A 24729-nucleotide genomic window follows, 5' to 3' on the forward strand; every position below is an offset into this window, starting at 1 on the left:
TCAGCTACTGATGTTAACACATATCTGAAAGTACAGAAACATCATATGCACAAATTAGTTCTAGAATGCAGTAGATAGAATGAATAAAAATAGTCAAGATGTGAAAAGAGCAATGGCCTGACACAGAATTACAACAATTTTCTTTTCTTTTGCTTTAAATTAAAATACAATTATACAGAAAAATATTTGTTCATGAATACAAATCTTCTATTATTGATGATTCTACATATGCATTTTAATATGTGATAGTCACTGTAGTGTACAAAAAAGTGTGTGTACCAGTATTTTACCTGCATTGATTCTCACAATACCCAAACGTTGCAACTCCAAGAAGCTCATCAGGGTCACTTACGGTGTCAGTTGGTGCCTCGTGAGTTGAAGAAAGATGGTGCCCATCATTCATCACATCTCTAGTAACTAGTGGCAGAAGCCATTTTACTGACTTCGGAATGGCCTGGAATACATTTTCAGCAATGACAGGTGTCCCCCTTAAAAGATTATGTATTATCAATCACGACTGATAGGTATTCATGCGTTTCATTTTAAAACTGTTTTGTTTTCACTTTATATATTAAAAGTTACGCATGACTTCTATTTTTCATTTCCAAAAAACCTAAAAACACATTTTGAAAGAAGGATAAGCTCCACAGACAATATATACCAAACCAGAAGTTTTGTTGCATCTTCTTTCCAGTAGAATACATGCATGATAACAAAATGTTGTTGCTTTTTCAATTATAATGCACTACTTTTAATAAATGTAGTGTTCTTTATAATTTATATTACTTACAATATGTCGGTTCTTTATAATTTATATTACTTACAATATGCATTTAGCTCACTATCTTAAATTTGGGATTCACATGATTCAGTTCTTCATCTATCAAAAATAATAAATCATGCAAAATTCAAACAAAACACACAAAATTCAATTACAAAATTACATATGCATGTAGGAATCTGTTTTCTATAACTATATTAAAAAATGAAGTTAACTAGTATGTTCTCACATCTTCAAAAATATGACTTTATAAAAAGTATGAGTTTGAATAAAGGCAACAGTTGTATAGCGCTGTTCAAAACTCATAAATCTATGGACAAAAAACAAAATCGGGGTAACAAACTAAAACTGAGGGAAACGCATTAAATATTAGAGGGAAAACAACGACACAACATTAAAATGTAACACACACAGCAACGGACTAAGCATTAGACAAAATCCGATGAGAATAAGCAATATAACATGAAGCACTAGTAAAATAAAACCAGATTTGAATATATTAATAAGAATCATGGCAATTCAGCTTCATTAATTTTACTTGAGTCGAAAGGACAAACACAACTACAGATTTCAACATTGGAGCTGTTCTAAAAAGTATACCTGGGAGAAAGGATTGCCATTTTTAAAATTTGTCTATTAGTGTGTGGGGAAACATGTATAATAGTGGGTAGAACTTTTTTTGTTGGTGGGGAGGGGTCTGATATAAGAGGTTTCTCCACTCCCAAGTATATTTAAATGGAACAGCCCTTTGTACATGTAACATGCAAGAAATATTAAACAAAATTGTGACTGTAGGATATGTTTTTCATCCAAATTTTTCGCAACTTGATACTTTTAATATCATAATCATGATAATTATCAAAAAATACTTCGCTATAATGAACTACTTTTAGGAGAATTAATTCTGTTAAAAATCATACAACCATTCATTAAAACTTTTTTTTCAAATATTTTTAGAACATGATAAAAAGGAATAAATTATTTATAATATAAAGGTTTTTATAGAGAACAATTATTCAAACTTTATACCTGCATAAACAATCATTGTCACCACAGGATTATTTTTTTAACACAAACATTCCAGTTCTTTTGTACATGTGTTTAATATAATATTGCCATTCAAGCAAGAGATTGTTAATGGTTCAGCTTTGTTTTTTTTTTAGACTGCAGGAGAACATTTCTTTGACCTTTTCATAGTCCTGATAATAACTGGTGTAATTCCATTCAGCATGACTACTCAGAAGACTACCATCACATCCAACTCCAACTGAACATATATTAAAGTCATCATGGGTCCTTTCATTCCAATAGCTGTTCAAATCTTTTACTGCTGAATCAAGGACTTTATATTTCTTTTGTATTCGGTCATCCTCAGATAAGTCTGTTTGGTACACTGGGGGTTTCCTTTCACCAGGTAGACTTGCTGATAAAGAAACTCAAGCAAGAAATTTGCTTAGTGGACTCCATAGGTGTACATAGGTGTATTGGAATGAACCTTGACCAGCCAGGTACATTTGTACATGAAATTACCATATCAAGGTTTTCTTCTTTCCAAAACCTTCCTAAGAAAAAAACAGTTAAGGAGGACTTTGGGGTCCAATTTGGATCTCCATCTGTTATAAAGACCTGAATTGGCTTTCTTAAATCAGGATTCAATTTCAGAATGTTTCTGACATCAGATATATGATCAAAAACTGAGGCTGAATGATGTTTCACTGCTCTATTAACCACCCATAATGGCCCAGTTGCAGGATACTTGTGACTCTTTCTTCCAAGTTCATCGGTACTATAAGACTGGTCTTGGATATTTGCAACGTCAATTTCTTTATTCTTCAACAGCAAGTAACCATCAGGTTCAATTTAGTAGCCAGGAACTGGAAAATCATGGTCTTTATAGTGTGGTGAATCATCATTTGGGAAAAATGTACGAAGCTGGTGATATCTCGAAATAGCTTTCCCACCTAATTGGACTTAACCATCACGGCTCCAAACTGAAAAATGCTCAGAGTATTTTGCACCAAGTTCTCGAACATATTTAACAGAGCTAAAATATGCATGTACATCTTGGTGGTCATTACTGATATCTGTGTTCTTTTTTCCAACACTAACATCAACACCATTTTTATGATTACTGGCTTCTTTTGTATTTGACCTTCTTGGCTGTCGTAAATTATACACTTTTGACTTTGATATGCTCTGGAGTCCATCTACTGTTTTCCATAAATGCTGTCGAATATCTTCTATACGAACTCCACAAGCACTTACAGTTCCATTCCTTCTTCTTGCATGAGCAGCAAATCCATGAAGTTTACAAAAGTCTAACAATTATTCTATGAGCTCTGGATGTTTTTCTTCTAATGGTTTAGGTCCACTTTTTGAACAGAAAAAAACACCTTCATTCACCTGTTCATCAATTTCATTTTCTTCGTTTGAATCTTTGAATGTTTTCCATAGCAAATTCCCATGTTTATGTGCAGGAATTCTCACAAGACATTTTGAAATTATCAGTCATTGTAAGCGTCTTAAAGTTTCTCGCCTTTTTAGCTCTGATTGCTCCTTGCAAGCTACTGATGACATATTCCATTTTGTTTTTTTAGACAAAACAGTTCAGGTATAGATTGAGTGATTTTATTCATTTTCATTTGACAACACTGCAGTTTTTCAATCAAACTATTACTCCCAGTAATTATACTTGCAATTTCTGAGAGCCATGTTACTGTGACTTTAACCATTTGCTCGATATTATTTAAGTTGACTTGCAATTCAGATTGTGATTTTGTGAACACTGAATGTGACTGGTATTCAGACTTTAACATTTGAAAAGTTTTGCAGGTGGTTTTTATGACCTTAGATCGTGGAATTTAGCAACATCAGACATCTGACCTCGGAGGTGCGATGGTCATTTTGAAGTATAATGGTCTACACTGAAGTGCGATGGTTTTTATGACCCCAGATCTTAATGAGAAGAAAAAAAGGTGAGTTAAAAGTGATTAATACCTAAGATTTTCATCACACACTGCTTGCTCATTCAAGATTGAATGTATGCGTTTTGCGAGCGGTTTGTCAAAACTATTCAAAATGCAAATAAAAAGTCGAGAACTTACTTCAATTTCTAAATCGTTATTATTTCTTCAGACTTTCATGAAAACATAGAATATAACAATCACTCTCGATCATTAGATGTAGGAAGATGGGGTGTGAGTGCCAATGAGACAACTCTCCATCCTAATAACAAATTAAAAAAAGTAAACAATGGCCATTATAGGTCAATGTACGACCTTCAACACGGAGCCTTGGCTCACACCGAACAACAAGCTATCAAGGGCCCCAAATTACTAGAGTGTAAAACCATTCAAACGGGAAAACCAACGGTTAAATAATCAAATAATCTGCGTTAAGTACGCTTAAATAGTAATTAATGTCAATAGATTGCCAAATATAAATGTGGAACCCCTAGTTTAAAATAACATTGACTCAGACTCCACAAAATATCAATCACGGATTTCACCGTTTTATGACGAAACTATTACTGGAAATCTGTAAATAAAATACAAATACGTACTAAAATAAGCTTCCGATAATTAAATACTCGATCTAAATGGATCCCCAATTCAGAATAAGGCTTTGCATCGGATAGGCTCGGCATTTCAGTTTGTGCTTACCAAGTTTGTTTTTCCAAGTCCATGCTGACGTCAAAACACGCCCTATTTCCCGTAAAACCAAATGACTCGCGGAATGTATCTCAATAGGAAGTTAAAGTAACTCAAATAATACACAAACTAACGTAAGTCAATTCATATAATTTATAAATCAATATATACAATATTCAATGAACACAAATTTAACCAGGTTATTATTGAAATGTTCCTAGTTTGAACTATTTACTATTCAAGAATGGATAACTCGTACATGAAAACTTGTAATGAACTTTGGCGAATTTAATAAAAGTAAGCATTTCTAATTAATTAAACATTCTCAGGTTTTAGCAGTTAAAGTCCAACGTGATCACATCATTAATATAGTTTTAAATTGATTAAAATACGTTCATCTCTGAATGTTATGTTCCAAAACATCGCGGTTTATATAAATACCGGACAACGATCACGTACCGAAATACCATCACAACACTACCCCCCTCCCAGAATGTATTTTGTCCCCAAAATATTACTATGTGTTCATTGTATAAACAATAATTATTTTATCATTAAAATGAGGTACCAAATGTCAAAATCTTTGAATTTAAATAAAATATCAAAGGTTAAATTACTCCCAGTATAATTATAAAACTATGTACTGAGGATTTCACCTCTTTTTTGTACATAAATAATATATAATGTTGTATTACTGTACCGAAGATTTCTCCTCTTTGAGTACAAAATCGAACAAGAGACCTTTTAGACAGTTAGGTAAGTACCCCCAACTACATCATTAAATATGAAAATAAAATAATCAATAATTGACTTTTATAAAAATGTTAATGTTTCAAAATCAGTACCGTTTTTCATTTTATCAGTTCTCTTCTGCTTCCTGGGTGGACTCATGTTTTCCTTACTCCAAAGTGCATCGAAGCCTTATATATAAGGGTCTCTGTTTTTTAATTCTTTTTGTAGATTGTCAATATCGTCTACCCTTCTCTTAAGTATTCATTCCAGTCTCTGGACATAGTTACCAAAGTAATTTTGATCTTTCTCATATTTTGCTTTCAAAATCTTAAGCTCTTCTCTTGAATTTTGTATAGTTTTTAAGTCACTATATTCTGTCTGTGTTTCTTTATTATGCATCTCCGAACAAGTTGTCATTTCTTCCCTCTGACCAGTCAGCTCCACTATATTTATCTCTTCTACAATTTCCTCCCTTTCTGTATAAATTTGTAAATCGGTGTCCTGACTATATCCCTATGTAACATTATGTGGTACACTTGCTATACTAAAATATTCTTCATCTTCATATGTTGCCTCTTGATGTTTCAATAAAAGGTGTGGCTTATAAGTTTTAACATGTTTTATCAGATGGTTTTTGAAAAAAGTCCTCTAAATCCACAAAGAGTGCAGGCAAAAGGAACTCTGTCCAGTTCTTTATGCTGCCAAATTATATGTTTGATTGCTGCTCTCTTATTGCAGCTACTGAAGGAACATGTTGCCCAGTTGCAGTTGTATTTAATATAAACAGACATTATCATATATCTAAATTATGTAAAAATCCAATTTTAAAAAGGAAAAAGATTTATTTTATATTTTCTTCTATAGAGTGAAGCCCACAGAACATTATCTAAATACCGGACAACGATCGCGTACCGAAGTACGATCACAACAAAGGCATGAAACTGCTGGGCACCAGTTAAACCGCATCAAACAGAGCATTCCGGGCAAAACAAGACAACTCTAAATACATGTTCATAGAAAATAATATGTGTATGTTACTGGAATCCTTCTCTGAATAAGGGACCACCATATTGCCAATAATAAGACCTCAGTGTTCAATAATTACAATTTCTACCAAAATTTGGCAGTCAAACTTGGAATAACAATTAACAGCAAATTCATTCTCACAATAACGGATAACAAAAAAATAAAAAGTCCTATAACAGCTAACAACAAATGAATTTTCTTCTCCTTCTTCTTCGACGACTTCGACGAGACGAGACGAGATACGAATGGGTATATAGTTACAAACGCCTTGTATGTTAAGAGCATGATATCCCTTTTTGCAAACATGTAAATGTTCATTTACGGATGGTCCCTTTTCCGAATCAAAGTTTCGTCAACAGCACCTAGGACAAAAGGAAACTCTTTTATTTCATAAAATCCACCCATGATATTTTGTTTCTTCCCATAAGACAATGGAACTCATTCACACAGCATTTACACAACGCAAAATTGTCATTTTACTGACACCGTTTTCATCACCAATAATACCGTTCATAGAACTTCCACTGGCATAATAACGTAGGGCTATCATGACTTGTAGTGAGACGGACAGTGAACTAGATCTATGCGTTGATTCGTCAGATCATCTTGCATTTCTTTACATAAATCATATATGCCACGGGCCGGTAAGAAGATATTTTATTAACAAAGATCGTAAGTATTGAATTAAAGGGACGATAACATAATCCTAAGATCATTCAAAGAGTGTAAATCAAAGCTCAAAGGTTGTTTGTAGATCGGTCTTATTTACCCCTAAGATGCATCGTGATAATATTCCATTTATTAATAATTTTTCGGCGTCTCCCTGTCAGGTTTCATGCAAAATTTGAATTGCCTTAAACGAACCATACTTTTTAACCCTTTTTTTTTTACTTTCGAACTTTTATATCTGGGCGTCACTGGTAAGTCTTGTGTAGACGAGGCGCGGTTTTGACGCATTGAATTTTAAACCTGATGCCTTTTGTTATCTATTATTCATGTTTGTCTTTGCCTAATACGTTCTCCTATTTATTTGTATTGAAGTGCTGTATTATTATGTTGTCATTTTAATGTCATATTTAACAATGCCATTACAGTGCGAGGTTTGGCATGCCACAAAACCAGGTTCAATCCACCATTTTTTTCTTTAAAAATGTCCTGTACCAAGTTAGGAAAATGGCCATTGTTATAACATAGTTCGTTTCAGTGTGTGTAACATTTTTACGTTGTGTTTCCGTACGTTGTGTCGTTTGTTTTCTCCTATATTTGAGTGTGAATTCACATTACTATAAGACGTGTCACGGTACTTTTCTATCCCAAATTCATGTATTTGTTTTTGATGTTATATTGGTTATTCTCATCGGATTTTGTCTAATGCTTAGTCCGTTGCTATGTGTGTTACATTTGAATGTTGTGTCGTTGTTCTCTTATATTTAATGCGTTTCCCTCAGTTTTAGTTTGTTTTCCCCGAATTTGTTTTTTGTCCATAGATCTACGATTTTTGAACAGCGGTATACTACTGTTGCCTTTATTTAATGAACGATAAAAGGCGCACAATAATCAACTACACGTTTAACTTAAGGAAAACAATTCTAACAACAGCATGACTCAGAATTAAAAATCGGGAAACAGCCCAACAAGCCAAGGAAACAAAACTTCAAATCTGATAAGATAAACACTAGTCGATGAGGTTGAAAAGAATAAAATCATTCTCCTTTGCAAACTCACAAATACAGTAACAAATGACAGGAAGAAAAGGAAAAGTTGTGAGGCACAATAGCGGCCGAAGTCGGTGCAGTTGGCGTGGGGGGGGGGGGGGGGGGGGGGGGTGGGGGTCATAAGAGATGATAGAAGAAAAAAAGTTGCAAGATTGGTCCAGCATAACCAAAGGGTGAAAAGCTAAGCAACTAAGGAAAAGAACGGCAACAGGCGGTGGACCCAAACTTGTGGAACATTTTACACCACTTGAAGAAAGAGTTTTTGACATCATATTGGTGCAACTTCTGTGGAAGTGCTTCCTACAGGGCTAGATTAATTCCTTTCTCAAACCACAGACACCAATAATATTGAAACAAGGTCAGTAAATCTTAGTTGTCATGAAGAACTTGATTGTGATGAGGATGAAACATATCCCATTGAACTTAAAGGTAAGGATGCATCAACATCCCACGTAGATCTAAATGAATCTGCAGTAGCTGAGATAACTGAGAGAGAAAATGGAATTGATCAACAACTTCAGCAAGTAAAAAATGTGGTCTAGGGAGAGAAAAATAATCTCAAGAATGTTTGGATAATAAAAGATTATGTGTTAAAAAGGTGCGAACAATCAGGTACAAGTACAATAAAAATAATAAAATGATTATTATTGATGATGACGATTTTTTATTAAGATGAAAATGATAGGCTCAATCTAGAACAGATTGGAGTCGATTAGAAATTGAAATGTCTGAACACTTGAATGTTGACAAAGATAGACTTCAAGTTGAGAGAAGTATCGATACAAAATTATCAACCTTGTAGAAAAACATGATTCCAAGGTTGGAGATGAATATGTTAAACCATCCGAGTTTACACTGGCATCAGGCAGCTTTCATTGTTCTGGAAGTGTTCAACATCTATTTATATTGTTATCGTATATGTTTTGTGGTTCGCTATTGTACATAGTTTATTACATTTTTGGGGGGCTTACGTATGATCAAAATAATTCTTTATATTTTTAAAACCGTGGTATATGGAGTAATTAAAGAGATATATTTATAGTATTAATATTGGTAGAAATTTCGAAATATTCTAAACCGGGAAATTTTTAGATAAATTTCCAGCAAATATTTTTTTATCTAATTATAGTAATATTCGTATGGCACCAAATACTCTTGACAAATAATCCAAAATCTAAAGTTGTTTGTATGAATTTGATTAAAATAGAATAAACACGGTAGAACAAACGCAAAATGCAAATCCATATTTATTTGTTATTTTGTACCCTTATTGCGGCCTCACTTCATCCTTGATTAATATCACTCATGATCAGCTATGTGATGAGGGCAAGTTCTAGACAAGGTAATTCACGATCTTGTTAAATATTCCGCATCAACTTCACAAATAATACATGGTATCTGCGTACTGACGTTATTTATCATATTAACAACTTGTTATATTGTTCTTTCATTGGTCTTTTTGTTCTATTTATTAATATTACTTTTACTGTTTGGATTGTTTTCTGTGATATCCATTTTACGTGGCTCGGTACTTATACATCCCGTCAATGTGTTTGTATTATCTTTCATTTTTGCTGGTGTGTTTTGTATATACGATTTTTTGTGTTTCTTTGGTTCTCATAACGTGGCTCGGTACTTTAAAAGAGCCCGTCATTATGTTATTATTAATTAGAAAATACTTTGAACTACAAACGACAAAATTATTTTAATCGAGTAGTGGTATTTAACCATTTGTGGATTCTTGAAAATACTACAGAACTTCTGTACAATTTTAAATCTCGGTCTTATTTCTGAAATTATATCTAACATACTTTTGATTTTTTAACCCTTTGTGCCAACATTCCAAATGTGAAATTTTAAAATTGTTTTGTGTAAACATTGAACGACAAAATTTCTTCCTATGTGACGTATAAGTTTTCTGACGTCAGACACGCCAAGCAATGAATGTGTTTTTAATTTGAGAGATGCCTTTGTGCTTTTTTGTAAAATTGTTGATGTAATCAATTATAGTTCATTAAGGCAGCAACCATTTGATTTTCTGGGGGGGGCTATGGTTTTTTTTGGAAAAAAAAGTTTGTTTCCAGGTTTTGGTGAAAAAAATAATTTGTTTTGGACCCTGAGTAAAAAAAATTGTTTGTTTCACCCTCAGCTGCCACTATATGTAATGCTAAAATTGAAAGAAAAAAATTGTCTTCGGTTTGTCGCTAAAAAAATAGATTGTTCTTCGCCGAAGGCGAAAAAAAAAGTTTGCACAGAAAAAAAAACCATAGCCCCCCCCCCAGAAAATCAAATGGTTGCTGCCTAATTAATCTATAGCAATGAACAATTACAAAATGTAAAATGTACGTACTATTCAAATGAGAAAAATATAATATATTCTATATTTTGGTGACCGTAGTAGTATACCGCTGTTCGAAACTCATAACTCGATAAAAAAAAAAATCAAACCGACTCTTCAAATGCATGGGAAATGGTATATGAAAACTGTCTCGATAGATAATGTACTACTGTTGCCTTAATCTATCGAGACAGTTTTCATATACCATTTCCCATGCATTTGAAAAGTTGGGCCTTATTTTACATTCATGGCAGGTATCAGTTGATGGAGCCTCTGACCTGATAAAGGCCTAATACATTTCATCTAAAAATGTCACTCCAATCCTGTAAGCGTTGTTCCTTTAATGATACATACGTACGGTTGTCTGTAGAAAAAAAAAGAAAACATCAACATATCAAGATCAGTTCAATAGGCCCGGTGTTACCATTGTATTGCACATGAATATACTTTAAACGATCAAGTATATTCGGATTCAATGTAGGTTTATCAGTTGATCAAACTGTATATATAGCTGTACAAATGTAAGAAAGAAACATAATTAAACAGACCAAACCCATTAAAAAATTAATCTCTTCCAAAAAGTACTTGTATTCATGGGCATCTTTTTTTCATGGTTTGAGCAAAAGATACAAAGGAACATGTTCCTGTTTTGGTGAATTCATGGATTGATAGTTTTCTGAAGACGAAAGAACATGTGATAGTCGACTTGTTTGGCGGTTGTTGTTTGTTGATGTTCATAAGTGTGTTTGGTTTTTTTATATAGATTAGACCGTTGGTTCTCCTGTTTTAGACTAGTCACTTGTCATTTTAAGGCCCTTTATAGCTTGCTGTTCCATGTGAGCCAAGACTGTAAAAGAAAAATTTCAAACTAATCTAGACAAAGGTGGGTCCGATACAACATCAATCCCAGGGAAAGCTTTGAAACTAGGTCTAAATAATTAAAAAAGAGGTTCAGAAAAGGCATCATAATGCACACCAGGCAAAAGGCAACTAGTCATTTTTAAAAAGAAGGGAGCGGTCATACATATTAAAATCATTAAAAACTAAGTTGTCAAACAAAATAGGGTGTTTATACCGCCACAATTTTCAACCGGATACCCTTGAATCCGCCATTACAGTTAATAAACCAAATCCTGACTTTTTACCTACCGGATTCAGAATAAGGTTGGATTTCATTTTTCGTTTCATTACCGAAGAGCAAGGCATGGTTATAGAATATTCAGAAGTTGAAGTTTTACCAACGGCAATGACTTTGCATAATGCTGAAAGTCAGAAACGTCTCCATCATCAGCTTTCACACCACGAAATAGGCGAGAAAAGACAACATTTTTATAACGTTTTCCAGACTGAATCTAGCAGACAAGAACACTTTTCTTTTACGAATTAAAACCATAGCGAAAATAGAAGTTAAAAATTGGTGACTAAAATAGCAGTATGGCGGCTGTTACGTTGAATTAGGTCGAACGTTAAATAGCGTTAAAACACGTGTAAGAGTTTTTCATCTCCGGAACTGGTCTCTGTCTTTTCTTAGCCGCTAATAGTGGTAACATATATACTGTACAGTATGTAAGTCGGCCGTTGTGAATGCTACTAGCAGACTAACATCAGTAATATAATCCTTATAGTATGAGCTAACTTAATAGGATCGAGTGGTTATTCATCATATGTAAAACTAATGCCATTTTCATCTAAAGAGTAATTTAGGGATGGATACAACCACACTTACATAAATAAATAAAGGGCTGCGCTTTAGCGCATGATACGCCCGTTGCTCTTTTAACTTGTCTTTTAAGCTTTAAATGAATTTATATGATCAATTAGAAATATATATACAAATCAAAAGGGATGTTACATTAATATATTCACCAAAGTTTCATAAAATCCCCCTTTTTTAAGTATAAAAATTCATTACATAAGAAAACGTAAAATCAAAAATTTATAAAAATGGAAAGGGAGCTTATGTCAATAGATATAAACAATTTATCAAAGTTGCATAAAATTTTGTGAAAGTGTTAGTTATTGTCCCAAAATTGGAAAATCCCCCCTTTTTTAAGCATAAAAATTCATAACACGGAAATGTAAAATCTGAAATTTATAAAAATTGAAAGGGAGCTTACATCAATAGATATAAACAATTCACTAAAGTTTCATGGGCATTGGTGAAAGCCTTTTTGAGTTATTGTCCGAAGTGTTGAAAATCCCCCTTTTTTTATGAATAAAGCCCCATAAATCCAAAACTTAAAATCTGAAATTTATAAAAATTGAAAGGGAGCTTACATCAATAGATATAAACAATTCACCAAAGTTTCATGGACATTGGTGAAAGCCTTTTTGAGTTATTGTCCGAAGTGTTGAAAATCCCCCTTTTTTATGAATAAAGCCCCATAAATCCAAAAATTAAAATCTGAAATTTATAAAAATTGAAAGGGAGCTTACATCAATAGATATAAACAATTCACCAAAGTTTCATGGACATTGGTGAAAGCCTTTTTGAGTTATTGTCCGAAGTGTTGAAAATCCCCCTTTTTTTATGAATAAAGCCCCATAAATCCAAAACTAAAAATCTGAAATTTATAAAAATTGAAAGGGAGCTTACATCAATAGATGTAAACAATTCACCAAAGTTTCATGGACATTGGTGAAAGCCTTTTTGAGTTATTGTCCGAAGTGTTGAAAATCCCCCCTTTTTTATGAATAAAGCCCCATAAATCCAAAACTTAAAATCTGAAATTAAAAAAAAAAACGAAAGGGAGCTTACGTCAATAGATATAAACAATTCACTTAAGTTTCATGGAAATTGGTGAAACTGTTTTTGAGTTATTGTCCGAAGTGTGGACGACGGACAACGGTATACCATAATACGTCCCGTCTAAAAGACGACGGGCGTATAAAAAGTGCTAAGTAAGTTTTTTATTACGCTCGTAAATGCTTAAGTAAGTGCAAATATTTCTTAATAAAGAACTTACAATTTAAGATGTGTTCGAGTTACCTGAATTGATAAGTTTATGATACGGTAATGCAAAGCGTAAGGAATTCGAATGTGTTACGGGCTGTCAATCGTTTAAGATTGCTTCTTGTGACATTATTAGTCACTAAGACAGTATTTGGGTGATTGCTCTTCAGTGCTAAGAGCGCTTCTTGTTCCCTGCATGTGGTTCATAAAGTGTTTCTCGTTTATTATAAATAAGACCGTTGGTTGACTTGTTTATATGAATTTACATTAGTTATTTTTGGGCCCTTTATAGCTTCTGTTCGGTGTGAGCCAATGCTGTGTTGAAGACCGTACTTAAACTTGTAATTGTTCACTTTTACCAATTGTGACTAGGATGGAGAGTTGTTTCATTGGTAATCATACCACATTTCCTTATATCTAATAATAGAAATTGAGGTAACTGCATGAATTAAAAAAGTTTACATTTTTCAACAGTCATTACAAGTCATGGGTTTCAGCCTGATCTTCGAGTAAACAAACTTGCAGTCCTAGGACCGGTCAGTGAAGTTCTTACACCTATTTTTAGTTAACTTGACTAGTCACAATTACTGGTTAGAAAATTATGCTGAATAGGAAAGTCCAACATCAACAGTCAATGTGTAGGACAAAAATGGCCAGTCGGAAAACACTTTTTTTTTTTGATTTTATTTAAAACAAACAACTGCTCCCTGAGCTAGAGGTGCAAATTAATGTTTTACACAGATTAATTTGTTATCTCTGTGTGGTATTTTTTCGGCGGAAGTGATTGTTATGCTAAAAAAGATGTATTTTCACCTACCATAATTAATAGTTTATTTATAAATTTGTCTTCTACAATTGCTCCGAAGCTCCATACTTTAATTAAAGTGTAAACACAGGTATCACAGATGAATTAAATCTAAACAGCCGAACGCCACCAATGGGTCTTCAATGCAGCGAGAAAATCCCAATACAAAAATCATACTAGTTCAGTGATTAAAAGTAAAACCACAAAAATACTGACCTTAGAGGAAAATCTGATCGGAAAGTCCATAATCACATGGCAAAATCAAATAACAAAACACATCAACAACGAATGGACAAAAACTGTCATATTCCTGACTTGGTACAGGCATTTTCAAATGTAGAAAATGGTGGATTAAACCTGTTTTTATAGCGCTAACCCTCTCATAATGGACGTCATTCTAAACCGAAAACTCCGAAATATATATATAAAAAAAAAATTATAAAAGATCTACAAAGGCCATAAGACTTTTTCAACTGATTTTTATAGGTCGTTCTTATGTTGTACTGTTTCATCAATGTCCCAGGGTAGGGGGGAGTGTTGGGATCCCACTAACATGTTTAACCCCACCACTGTATGTATTTGTCTGTCCCAAGTCAGGAACCTGTAATTCAGTGGTTGATGTGTTATATATTTGTTTTTGTTCATTTTTTGGATTGTCAAGTAACTAACAGAAAACCCTTGCCGTTTTTGGCACAACCTTTTTGATCTTTTGGTCCTCGATGCTGTTCAACTTGTACTCGTTTTGGCTTTCAAACTTTTGTATCTAGGCGTCACACGTAGGTCTTGTGTGGACAAAATACACTTCTGGCGTATTAAAATTTTGAACATGTTGCCTTTTGTTGGCTGTTGTTCGTGTGATTCTTTGCATATCCAACTATCTCCGTCATCACGTGACTTTTACACTTCTGTTGTATATCATTAATGGCCGATAGATTATCAATGAAAGTGAACGGGGTACATAGGTAAAACGGTCATAACTTTTTTGTTATAAAGTATATTTTTCCTTCCAACCCCTCGTTTCACAGTTTATAAATTTTTACAATTAAATATGTTTTAAGTTTCAGTTCAGAAATATGATTTCGTGCTTCGAAATAAGTTTGAAAATTGAGGTGGCATAGCCACACAGCCTCCGTTGACATCTTCGTTAAAACTCGACAAAATTGCAATGGGACCTTTTTGTAAAATCAATTTTCTCAATTAATTTATTGTTACTTATATCCTTCCAACCTCTAAAAAGATCGACAACATATTTATTTAAAGTAAATGGCAAACCATATCAGTTCAGGTATTAAACTTTTTGCTTCGAAATTTGTTTGAAAAGTTCATATTTTGGCAGTCTTCAGCAACATTTTCAAAATGGCGGACACTGTTGAAGGTTCATAACGACACGACATGCCGGTATTCATTTAGTTATAAATCAAAAAGTAATGTTTCAAATATTTATCAAAGTGTGTCTTTTTTGTACTTAAGAAATTTCTTTTTTCACATGTTCTTCAATATATTTATTAGAAACAGTCTCTCACACTAAAAATAAAGATTTACATGCAGCGACCATGCAGTTTAGAACATTGATAGCGTGGGGCGACATGGACATATATATTTTTGAAGATTTGTACGATGAAAATCGTAAAATTGTTAGATGCATGTCTTTTCAATAATTGTCTTACCTTAATGCAGCATATATTTAAACACTATTTCCCTCTGTGAAAGTGGATACATGCTATTTGTTTTGATAAAATTTCGAAGTTACATATAACAAAATGGCGACCAAATAATTTCAAACGTAGAGGATGTTCGACACTTAGTTTACACATGCAAATAATTCAATAAGATTTAACTGTTTGTATTGCAATTAAATATGACACGTTATTGTAACTCGTATGATAATTAAGGATAAAGCAAGATTGTGGAGATATTAATTAAGTCATCAACGTGATCAAACAAAACAAACATGGCAACGTGACCTAATCATGATGTAAATTTTGACAAGACTTTTAAAATATATATATTAGTATTATACGATTGTTTATGAAATCATTTTATGATAATATTTTATATCAACGAAAGGAAACCACGGATGGGTTGAAACAAAGATGCAATATCTATATATATATATTTTGAAATTATTACTTGGGTAACCAGTTCATTTTACATAACCATAATTAAACCAGTCACATACAGAGTTATCGAACCTAATTATGACTGGAATAGTTGCATATGGTCAATTGTGTTCTCCAATTTATTTATATTGTAGTCCTGTGTTGTCTTTTTGATGTTATATTTCACATGGCCATAAAAGTGCGAGGTTTGGCATGCCACAAAACCAGGTTCAACCCACCATTTTTTCCTTTAAAAATGCCCTGTACCAAGTCAGGAATATGGCCATTGTTATATTATAGTTCGTTTCTGTGTGTATTACATTATAACGTTGTGTCGTTTGTTTACTCTTATTTTTGAGTGTAAATTCACATTGCGATAAGACGTGTCACGGTACTTATCTATCCCAAATTCATGTATTTGGTTTTGATGTTATATATATATGTTATATTTGTTATTCTCGTGGGATTTTGACTATGTGTGTTACATTGTAGTGTTATGTCGTTGTTCTCTTATATTTAATGCGTTTCCCTCGGTTTTGGTTTGTTACCCCGATTTTGTTTTTTGTCCATGGATTTATGAGTTTTGAACAGCGGTATACTACTGTTGCCTTTATTTGTACATACATTATGCCGTTAGTTTTCTCGTTGGAAATGTTTGTCATTTCTGGACCTTTAATAGCTGACTATGCTGTACAAGTTTTATATACATAATGAAAATAAATATTATGAAGTTATTCAAATATCTACTCGAAGCATCTAATTTATCTTTATTCGAAATATGTACAATATGAAAACAAGGAAATTTTGTATGATTGCCAATAAATTCAAAAGAAGTGGTAGTAATTCATTATCTTCAACCTTACGGGCTTCAGCAATGAGAAAATCCCAAACCGGATGGACGAAATTTTCAACGTTATATATAATCACTAAAATAACGAGATAGCGGTACAATTTCATATTAATGTAAATTAATACTTTTTCCAGCTATCAGTTCTCCACCACGATAATGCAAGCGTTACTTAAACCGCTAAAATTGGTACCTACGACCAAAATTGATAATTAGAGCGATTTGATCGTTATATGCAACATGTTCTGAACCATATTTTTTCAAGGGCATCTTGGGATGAATACTTTGGATTTTTAACACAACCGATTGTCATTTCAGAAAAGCGTTTTAGTAAATCAACTTTAACCCAAAGCACAGACAACATAATAACTGTCCGAACAGTTTTTGAATGGTCTCGCTCATAAGATTTGAAAATCGGTAAACTACTGTTGTAATAAATTTCCTTTTGTTAAAAGGGATAACGAGTACCGTTATGCGTAGTAATTTGCAACGATGGATTCACCCGTGCATACAAATCTGGAATTTAAATCATTCGACGGTTTACATTCAACCAGTTTATAAGTGTGTAAATTTAATTGTTGCTAAGGTCTTGTTGACTTTTTATTTATTCATGTCTGACGAGAAAATCCAAATTTCTCCTGAACGTGCATCCGCAAGAAGTCATCATAGGAGTGACGTCGATTGTCTTTCCAACAATCCTACAGGTGATGATTTTTCGTTGTTTTCCAAGCAATTACACAACGCATCAGAAAAAAAGAAAAAGGAAATCTTCACACTCTTTGAAGCAAAGAAACCAATAAGCGGTCAGTGGTGACTATTTTACGGTTAAAAGTAACTTTTTGCGATGAAAATTTACTTTTCTACGGTAACGGGTTTTTTTTTTTTTTGTATCCAACTACCGCATTTTAGTTACGATATTTCGTTAACTCATTTGCGGTGAAAAGTTGTTAGTGGCTTTGAACTGGCTGTCAGTTAACTGCGAGTACTCTCAGATATATTCCTAGTGTCTCTTTGTTGGTAGGATGTACAAGTACCCGGCCACGTTCACATATATTTTGTGTTTATCTGATGAGTTGAGCCTTTTTCAACTGATTTTTATAGTTCGTTCTTATGTTGTTGTGTTATACCGGTTTGGTACTTTTTTCCGATTTCGGAATTAAAATAGAATTTTGTCATTTTCATATTTTTAGTTAGTTAAAATCATTCTTCTACTAAGACTACATATTGATATCTTTGATTTTTGACAGGAGTTATAATTGGAAATCACCGTATTTCGGTTTACCGACTGTTCAGTTCTACCGGTCTTTTTACCGATCGGAAATCGGTAATTTTTTGAAAGTCAAAGAAGATGTTTTCAATGTCAAAAATTCATATAAAAAGTGTTATAACCGGATACCATGTATACAGACAGAAGCCAGATATTGGGACAATGTGCTGTGTCATACAAGAATTCAATGCATTTGCCAATAATTGCTTAGTTGTGAAACTACATGGAGATATTATTGGACATATGCCGTCAAAACCAATTTCCTTAAAAACAGCATTGAATGAGATCCTTGATTTATCTAAATCAATTAAAATCAAATGGTAAGACTAGCTATGAATCCACCCATGCACCATTTCTATTTTTTCTTTCTCCCTGCATATTGTTCCAGGTATCTTTTACCTGGCCCAAGTTAGTCCAAATAATTATGACGTCTGGCAAGGCTATTTTGATTTTTTTCTAGGCGTCCCAGAAAAAAATTAAAATAATTAATTATAAGGGCTGTCTCTGGGGTTCTGTTATCCCACCCTTTTCATATAATTTAGATCTATAAAATTTATACCATTTCATATATGGTGTAAGAAATTACAAACTTAGAAACTAAGTCATAGCCATATTTTTTGTTGTATGTTGCTTAAAAGTATTATTCGTGTTTGGCTGAAAAGTTACGTTTCAATAACAAGAATATTTAATACTTTCTACAACTATTGCAGTACAGGTTTTTTAACCAGCTTAGCTGCCTCAAAAGTCCTTGTCTGTTTTATTTCTTTTTTAATTTGCTTTACTATACTGAACAATTGAGATTGAATTTGCAAATATGTAGACCAAACGTGCTATAATAGATTATATTGTTATGCAAATATATAACACCATTAATGTTGAGTCATTTGTAGCAAAATAAACCTCGAAATTCATTGTACGAAAGTGAGTTAAAGTTGCACGCATTGGATGTCTTTTCCCCAATTGAATTATTCCATTTCCTTATATATTTACAGTGAAATAATTGGTACTCCAATGGCAGCATTTATCCCTTGGGTGAAAAATTTAAATCATCCAGGGGCAGTTATACCATGCAGATACAGTTTAGAAATCCCAAGTCTGATGAAATCACATGTGCATGAAGTACTAGAATTATGCTTTGGAAAGGAGATGACAGTAGATCTTATAGACATGACAGTAGATCTTATAGACTGTTTTGATGTCTTTACTCCTCCAGTCTCCCTAATGAAAAAATATCCTGATTCTCCAGACTGGAAATCAATGACACCATGAGTTGTTTTTAAATACTAGAAAAGGTTTCTTTCAAAATTTTCAATGATCACTTGTCATTACATATTTGTTCAAATAAAGTTTACAATAGTTTGTCCTTGTTTTCTTTTTAGATATGGCAACACGACAGTCATCATCGTCTCAGCGAAGATTTGAAAAGAAGTGTTAATTTAATTTTAATTAAACAAAATTTAAACAACATTAATTACAACAAAAATTAAATATATTTGCAATGGATGTCTTCAACATGCTCAGGAACATTTTGTTCACTCTATGACTTTAGAGAGTAGTTTCAGTGATCATGACACATCATTAAACATTTCTCATAGTGATAATGACACTTCTCTCATTTCAACTAACAATGGGAATGATATATCTGTTCTTGGGTATAGTGACAACATGGAATCTTCTATCAATACTGATTCTGTTCAGCCTGTAGAGTCAATTCCAACTGCATGTATCACCTTTGATCAAATCGTTGCCTTTTTGAGTTCTCTTAGTGACTGGAATGTGCTGGAAAAGTCAGCACAAGACAGTGTCGCTAAAATTTCTGAAATCCTAGAAGGCTTAATAAGTCAAGCGATATATAAAGAGGGTCGATGCATGCAGGAAAAACAAGAATATAAAAATATAGATATTGAAAAACATAATTCGATGAACGAAAGAAACCCAGTTTTAATTGGATTTATATATGGGGCAACAGGTTTGAGATCGGACAACTTAAACGATAGGAAAATCAATGCTGTAGTCCATGGTGTAGAGCAAATATATTATGCACGGAATATTAAACTTGTTACCCCATTCGCGTTTCAAAGAAATTTGGTATCGTACAGTTTAACTAACTCAAAGCTGTGTACATCCTTGACTGGATGTTGGGAATCTTCAGGGAACTATCCCACTGTACATAGCTACATTTGTTCCCCATGCGATCCCATAAATTGTCCTGATGGGTAAGTTCACTGTGCAATAGATAATAATCAAAAAGTAGGAAAATCATCAGGGAGAATATTTGTTAATTCCAAAGTCCCTGTTGACGTATGTACATCTGTGTCTAATTTTCAAATCGACAGTGAAAATTCAATTCAGAACAAAACTGATATGATGCCCTCGGAGTGGCAACTTGAAAATAGAACTGATGTTCTTAACAGAGTTGGTGTATATGAAAACAGGTATATCGACATATTCAGGTGTTACAGAAACCGTTTAATATTTGAAACTCTGAATGAGATAAAATCGGATCAACTAAAAAGTGTTGACGGAAAGGTTTATGACAAGATCGACATTTTAAGTAGGCAAGCAGAGATGCAGCTTTCGAATATGGTCTGCATCAATTGTAGTTTTGTTTTTCCGGGTACAATTGATGTTTGCCCAAAATGTAAACATGATTACAAGTACAATCTATTAGGGTACGATCCGTACAACAAAACAGTATCAAAGCACTTGGATACTCATCCAATAGTATCAGTAGGGGAACCGTGTTTAGTTAACCCTAATAATGAGAAAAAAAGTGGCCCATGCTTTAGACCACTTAAAGAACTCTTGCCAAATTCCTGAAGAACGAAAATTGGTAGTTGTTTGGTCTGACGGGATCCCATATTTGTATGGGATGCATCTTCAGCAGTACGTCTTTTATTGTTCCATTTGTGACGATCTGGTTGACACTAGGTTAGAGTCTTTAAACGACCATTCGAAATTGCGTAATCATGGTGAAAATTGTATCACAAAAAAATTCGGTGAATTCATCTTCCAACCTGGACCAGGGCATATCAAACTGAATATGGTCAAATGCTTACATTTTTGCTGGCCTATTTTATGTCCATAAGTCCAATCTCTGGGGTTTAGAACAAAGAAAGCACAAGATGTGGTAAGGCGAGGTACAAACCATCACCGTTCTAAACATATACTATTTTTACCGCTGAATCTTATAACAATTGGGTTCAAAATACAGTTACTGACCCCAATTACATTTTCTTGCATGATCTATGTCTTACGTGTATGATGGCTTTCAAACTGTACAACGAGGCAATAAGGAAAAACAATCATAATAATATGATGGCAGCCAGAATATTCTTTGCCCCGCTTTTTTTTTGCTGGCAATCATCCCAAGTATCTAGAGTTACACATACGAGACCTCATGGAAGAGTTCAATACCCCCCCCCCCCCCCCGAATTAGCAGTAGAGATATACAAAACTGAATTTTTTTCGGTAACAGATGTTGACTTTAAAGGTCAAGGGGCTGACTTTATTCATGAAGAAAAAAACAAATTTATTAAATCTTTCCTGCCCCCTGGTGTCCCTGCGGGCGAAAGGCAAAGGGTTTGCCGAAAATCTGAAATGCTGAAATCACTAAAAGAAATGTCTTTTAATACAGCAAATCAAAGTCATGTTAATGTTGTGTCCAGACGTCCAAGGTTTGACCGGGAAGAAATGATGATGCGACAATAGCTTAAGAAGTTCGGAAATACTTCCAAATGTCACATGTCAATGAACAATGAGCCACTCGACCCAGTTTTGCATTTTATTAAACAAACTGGTCGAGAGAATTATTCCGAATATCTTCATCATCTTGTAGGTACTGGTAATTTTACTGGCGCCAAACTATCTCCTGTATTTTTGTATAAATTTGAAAGGGATGAATATGAAAGAATTGAAAGTAGAAGTAAGGAGGAATTGTTCTCTATGATAAGAAAATTGATCGACACTCTGCCAGATGCAGAAAAACAGGAATATTTTAAAATACAATTACCAAAATCACACCGTTCTGTGAAAAAGCACATCTTGTAGAAATGTATTATGACTTATTACAAGACATTGATGAACAATTAGTACAAGAAAGTGTGTCAGGTGACATTACAGAAAGTCTTGATGCTAATAATGATGATATTTCATGTGCTGACTAACAAGCTATTAGTATTAGTATTATAACTGTTAAAAGGACTGTAAAAAAAATTATCACACTCTTTTCTATTTTCGATTTTCTATTAGTTCTTCAGTAAAAGGTCGTCCTGGATTCGCACAATTCACTTACTACACAAAAGTAAATATTGAGCTACGTGGAACTAAAAAAAAATGGGTTAAAATCGGATGCACCAGAAGGGTCAGTATTTTACTTGTTCCACTAGTGACACCTGTTGTGGAGGCAGTTGATTCATTGAGAATTAAGTTTTTAGTTCAGTTGCAAATATTGCATGAATTAACAGAAGCTCAATATTTCTAAGTGCAAATACTCAAATCATGTTCTGTTTAAAACAAAATCTTGTACAAATGTACTAGGTATGACACATATATATATATATATATATATATATATATATATAGGATATCTTCAGGTTGATCAATGATTTTAGTTGCTGATTGATCTTTGAAAATCTGTTGTAAACACGAACTATTCAGAGCTTTTGTTCATTATAATAGTACTCACGACGCAATCTACATAGTCCTTGTAACTGCCCAGGTTCTTTATACACGTGCAATGTATATGAGGGATAGATGATATAGACACAAGAACTGGTTCCCATAAGCAAAAAAAATAACCTGTACATACAAGAACAAATTGTTTAAAAGCAATCTTTCCATACATTAGAAATATACAAATGACAGTTAATAGTTTTAATATGTTATTGCAACAAGAAGATAACGGGAAAAATATCACAAAGGTAAACATAAAACTCTTAAAAGGATAAACTCTGACATAAACAACAATAGAACAATAGATTTTGGTAAACTTTGGCAATATGCCTTGGGCAATAAATCATTTCCTTTGTCCATTTGTTCAGGGCTCTCAAACCGGCTGCAGTTGTCGGGTACCAGATGCCAATACATCTACAATGTACCCATCAACTACATCCTTTTTGAGAACACTGAACCCAGTGGCTCTCAAAGTCAGCATCTGAATTGTATACAATTCTACATATCACACAAATGTTTTTTGGTTGTTGACGTTCTGGTAAAATCTCGGCCAGTGGCAGTCGATATACCACTAGACTAGCTGGTTGCTGCTCTTCCATTGGCATGTCTGGTGGCACAGCTGGTTCATTGGTCTCAGCTGGATTAGTTACCTCCTGTATCTCTGGGAAGTCTGGTGGTTGGTATACCTAGAAAACAAGAGGCTGTAATTATGAAATGCTGGCTTTATCAGATTTAATTCAAAAATCAAATTATAACGAGTGCTGATAAGATAAGAAAACTTTATTTTGATTCGGCACAAGTACAAATAAGCAACACACGCTCTAAGGAGCTTTTGACCGAATATAAAAACATATAAATAACATAAAAACAGTCCTGTTTAATATATAAAACAACCTGTTATACAAAGTTGAAATCTCACATTTATAGCATGCAATAAAAATAAGCAACAAATTTTCGAATGATGTGGAGTTATTCCTTCAAACACGTGTACAGTATAATAAACAAAGATGATTCAAGATGGATGTTATTTGTATTTTGCGCATGTGTTGTGTAAAATTTTAACCAACCGCTTTTTTTTCAAAGAAATGTGATTAAATATTATTATCATTATTAAATTAAAAATTCATTGCTGTACCACGGACCCTTATTATAGGAATGATGCCATTCTAAACTTAATGGCCTCTTGATTTCAACTTTCATCGTAAATTATTCAGTTCAAGTTACTATTAAGTAAATCAACTGTCATTTTATTATATAAAACATGTTTTAATTTAAGAACACCTTAGGCTTCCCACCATGCCAGTTAGGAAGAATCAACGTCTTCACGTGGGCTCCTGTTATGTTGTGCAGCTCTTAACTTTTCTTTATGATAGTGTTCCCTCTTGTAAAGTAACTGTCTGCCCTTGCTTTCCCCTCCCTGAGGTTTTCTGTTTCAAAACCCCCATTGTCTTTGAAATTCCTCCTATTGTTCTTTTAACTTATTTTAGACATAGTCATACTTTTTATGTACCATAACAACTGCTTCTTTGTCGTCTTGGTTGGCTCTCTCTTTAGAGCGTTGCGTCATATTTCTTATGAACCCATGTCTTAGTGCATTTGATTGTATTAGTCTTAGAAGTAGGTAAGTTTGGACCTGATATAAATCCTTAGATGACGTAACTAGACGTCGTTTAACTAAACGCAAAAGGAAACTAAAGAAGTTAAAAAAGTAAAACTGACCAAATCTCAAATGAAATGAATAAAGGAACAACATCATTTACATTATGAAAATGATTATTGGTAAACATAACAACGTAATGGCAGCCCCGAAAGTAATCTCTGACATGCAACTCTATATGTTGA

General features: G+C 33.5%; 1 protein-coding gene across 1 annotated transcript; it reads right to left on the bottom strand.

Annotated features, from left to right (window-relative positions):
- LOC143068171 (uncharacterized) lies at positions 1-24454 on the bottom strand. The gene is made up of 6 exons (XM_076242421.1): positions 24398-24454; positions 23399-23573; positions 2843-3099; positions 2650-2713; positions 2294-2580; positions 1-24 (listed from the first exon to the last, which is right to left on the bottom strand). The coding sequence occupies exons 1-6, from the start codon at positions 24452-24454 to the stop codon at positions 1-3; spliced, it is 864 nt and encodes a 287-aa protein (XP_076098536.1).
- Between the last annotated feature and the right edge of the window lie 275 nt (positions 24455-24729).

Source organism: Mytilus galloprovincialis, chromosome 1 (genome assembly GCF_965363235.1).
Source record: "Mytilus galloprovincialis chromosome 1, xbMytGall1.hap1.1, whole genome shotgun sequence".
Lineage (NCBI taxonomy): Eukaryota > Metazoa > Mollusca > Bivalvia > Mytilida > Mytilidae > Mytilus > Mytilus galloprovincialis.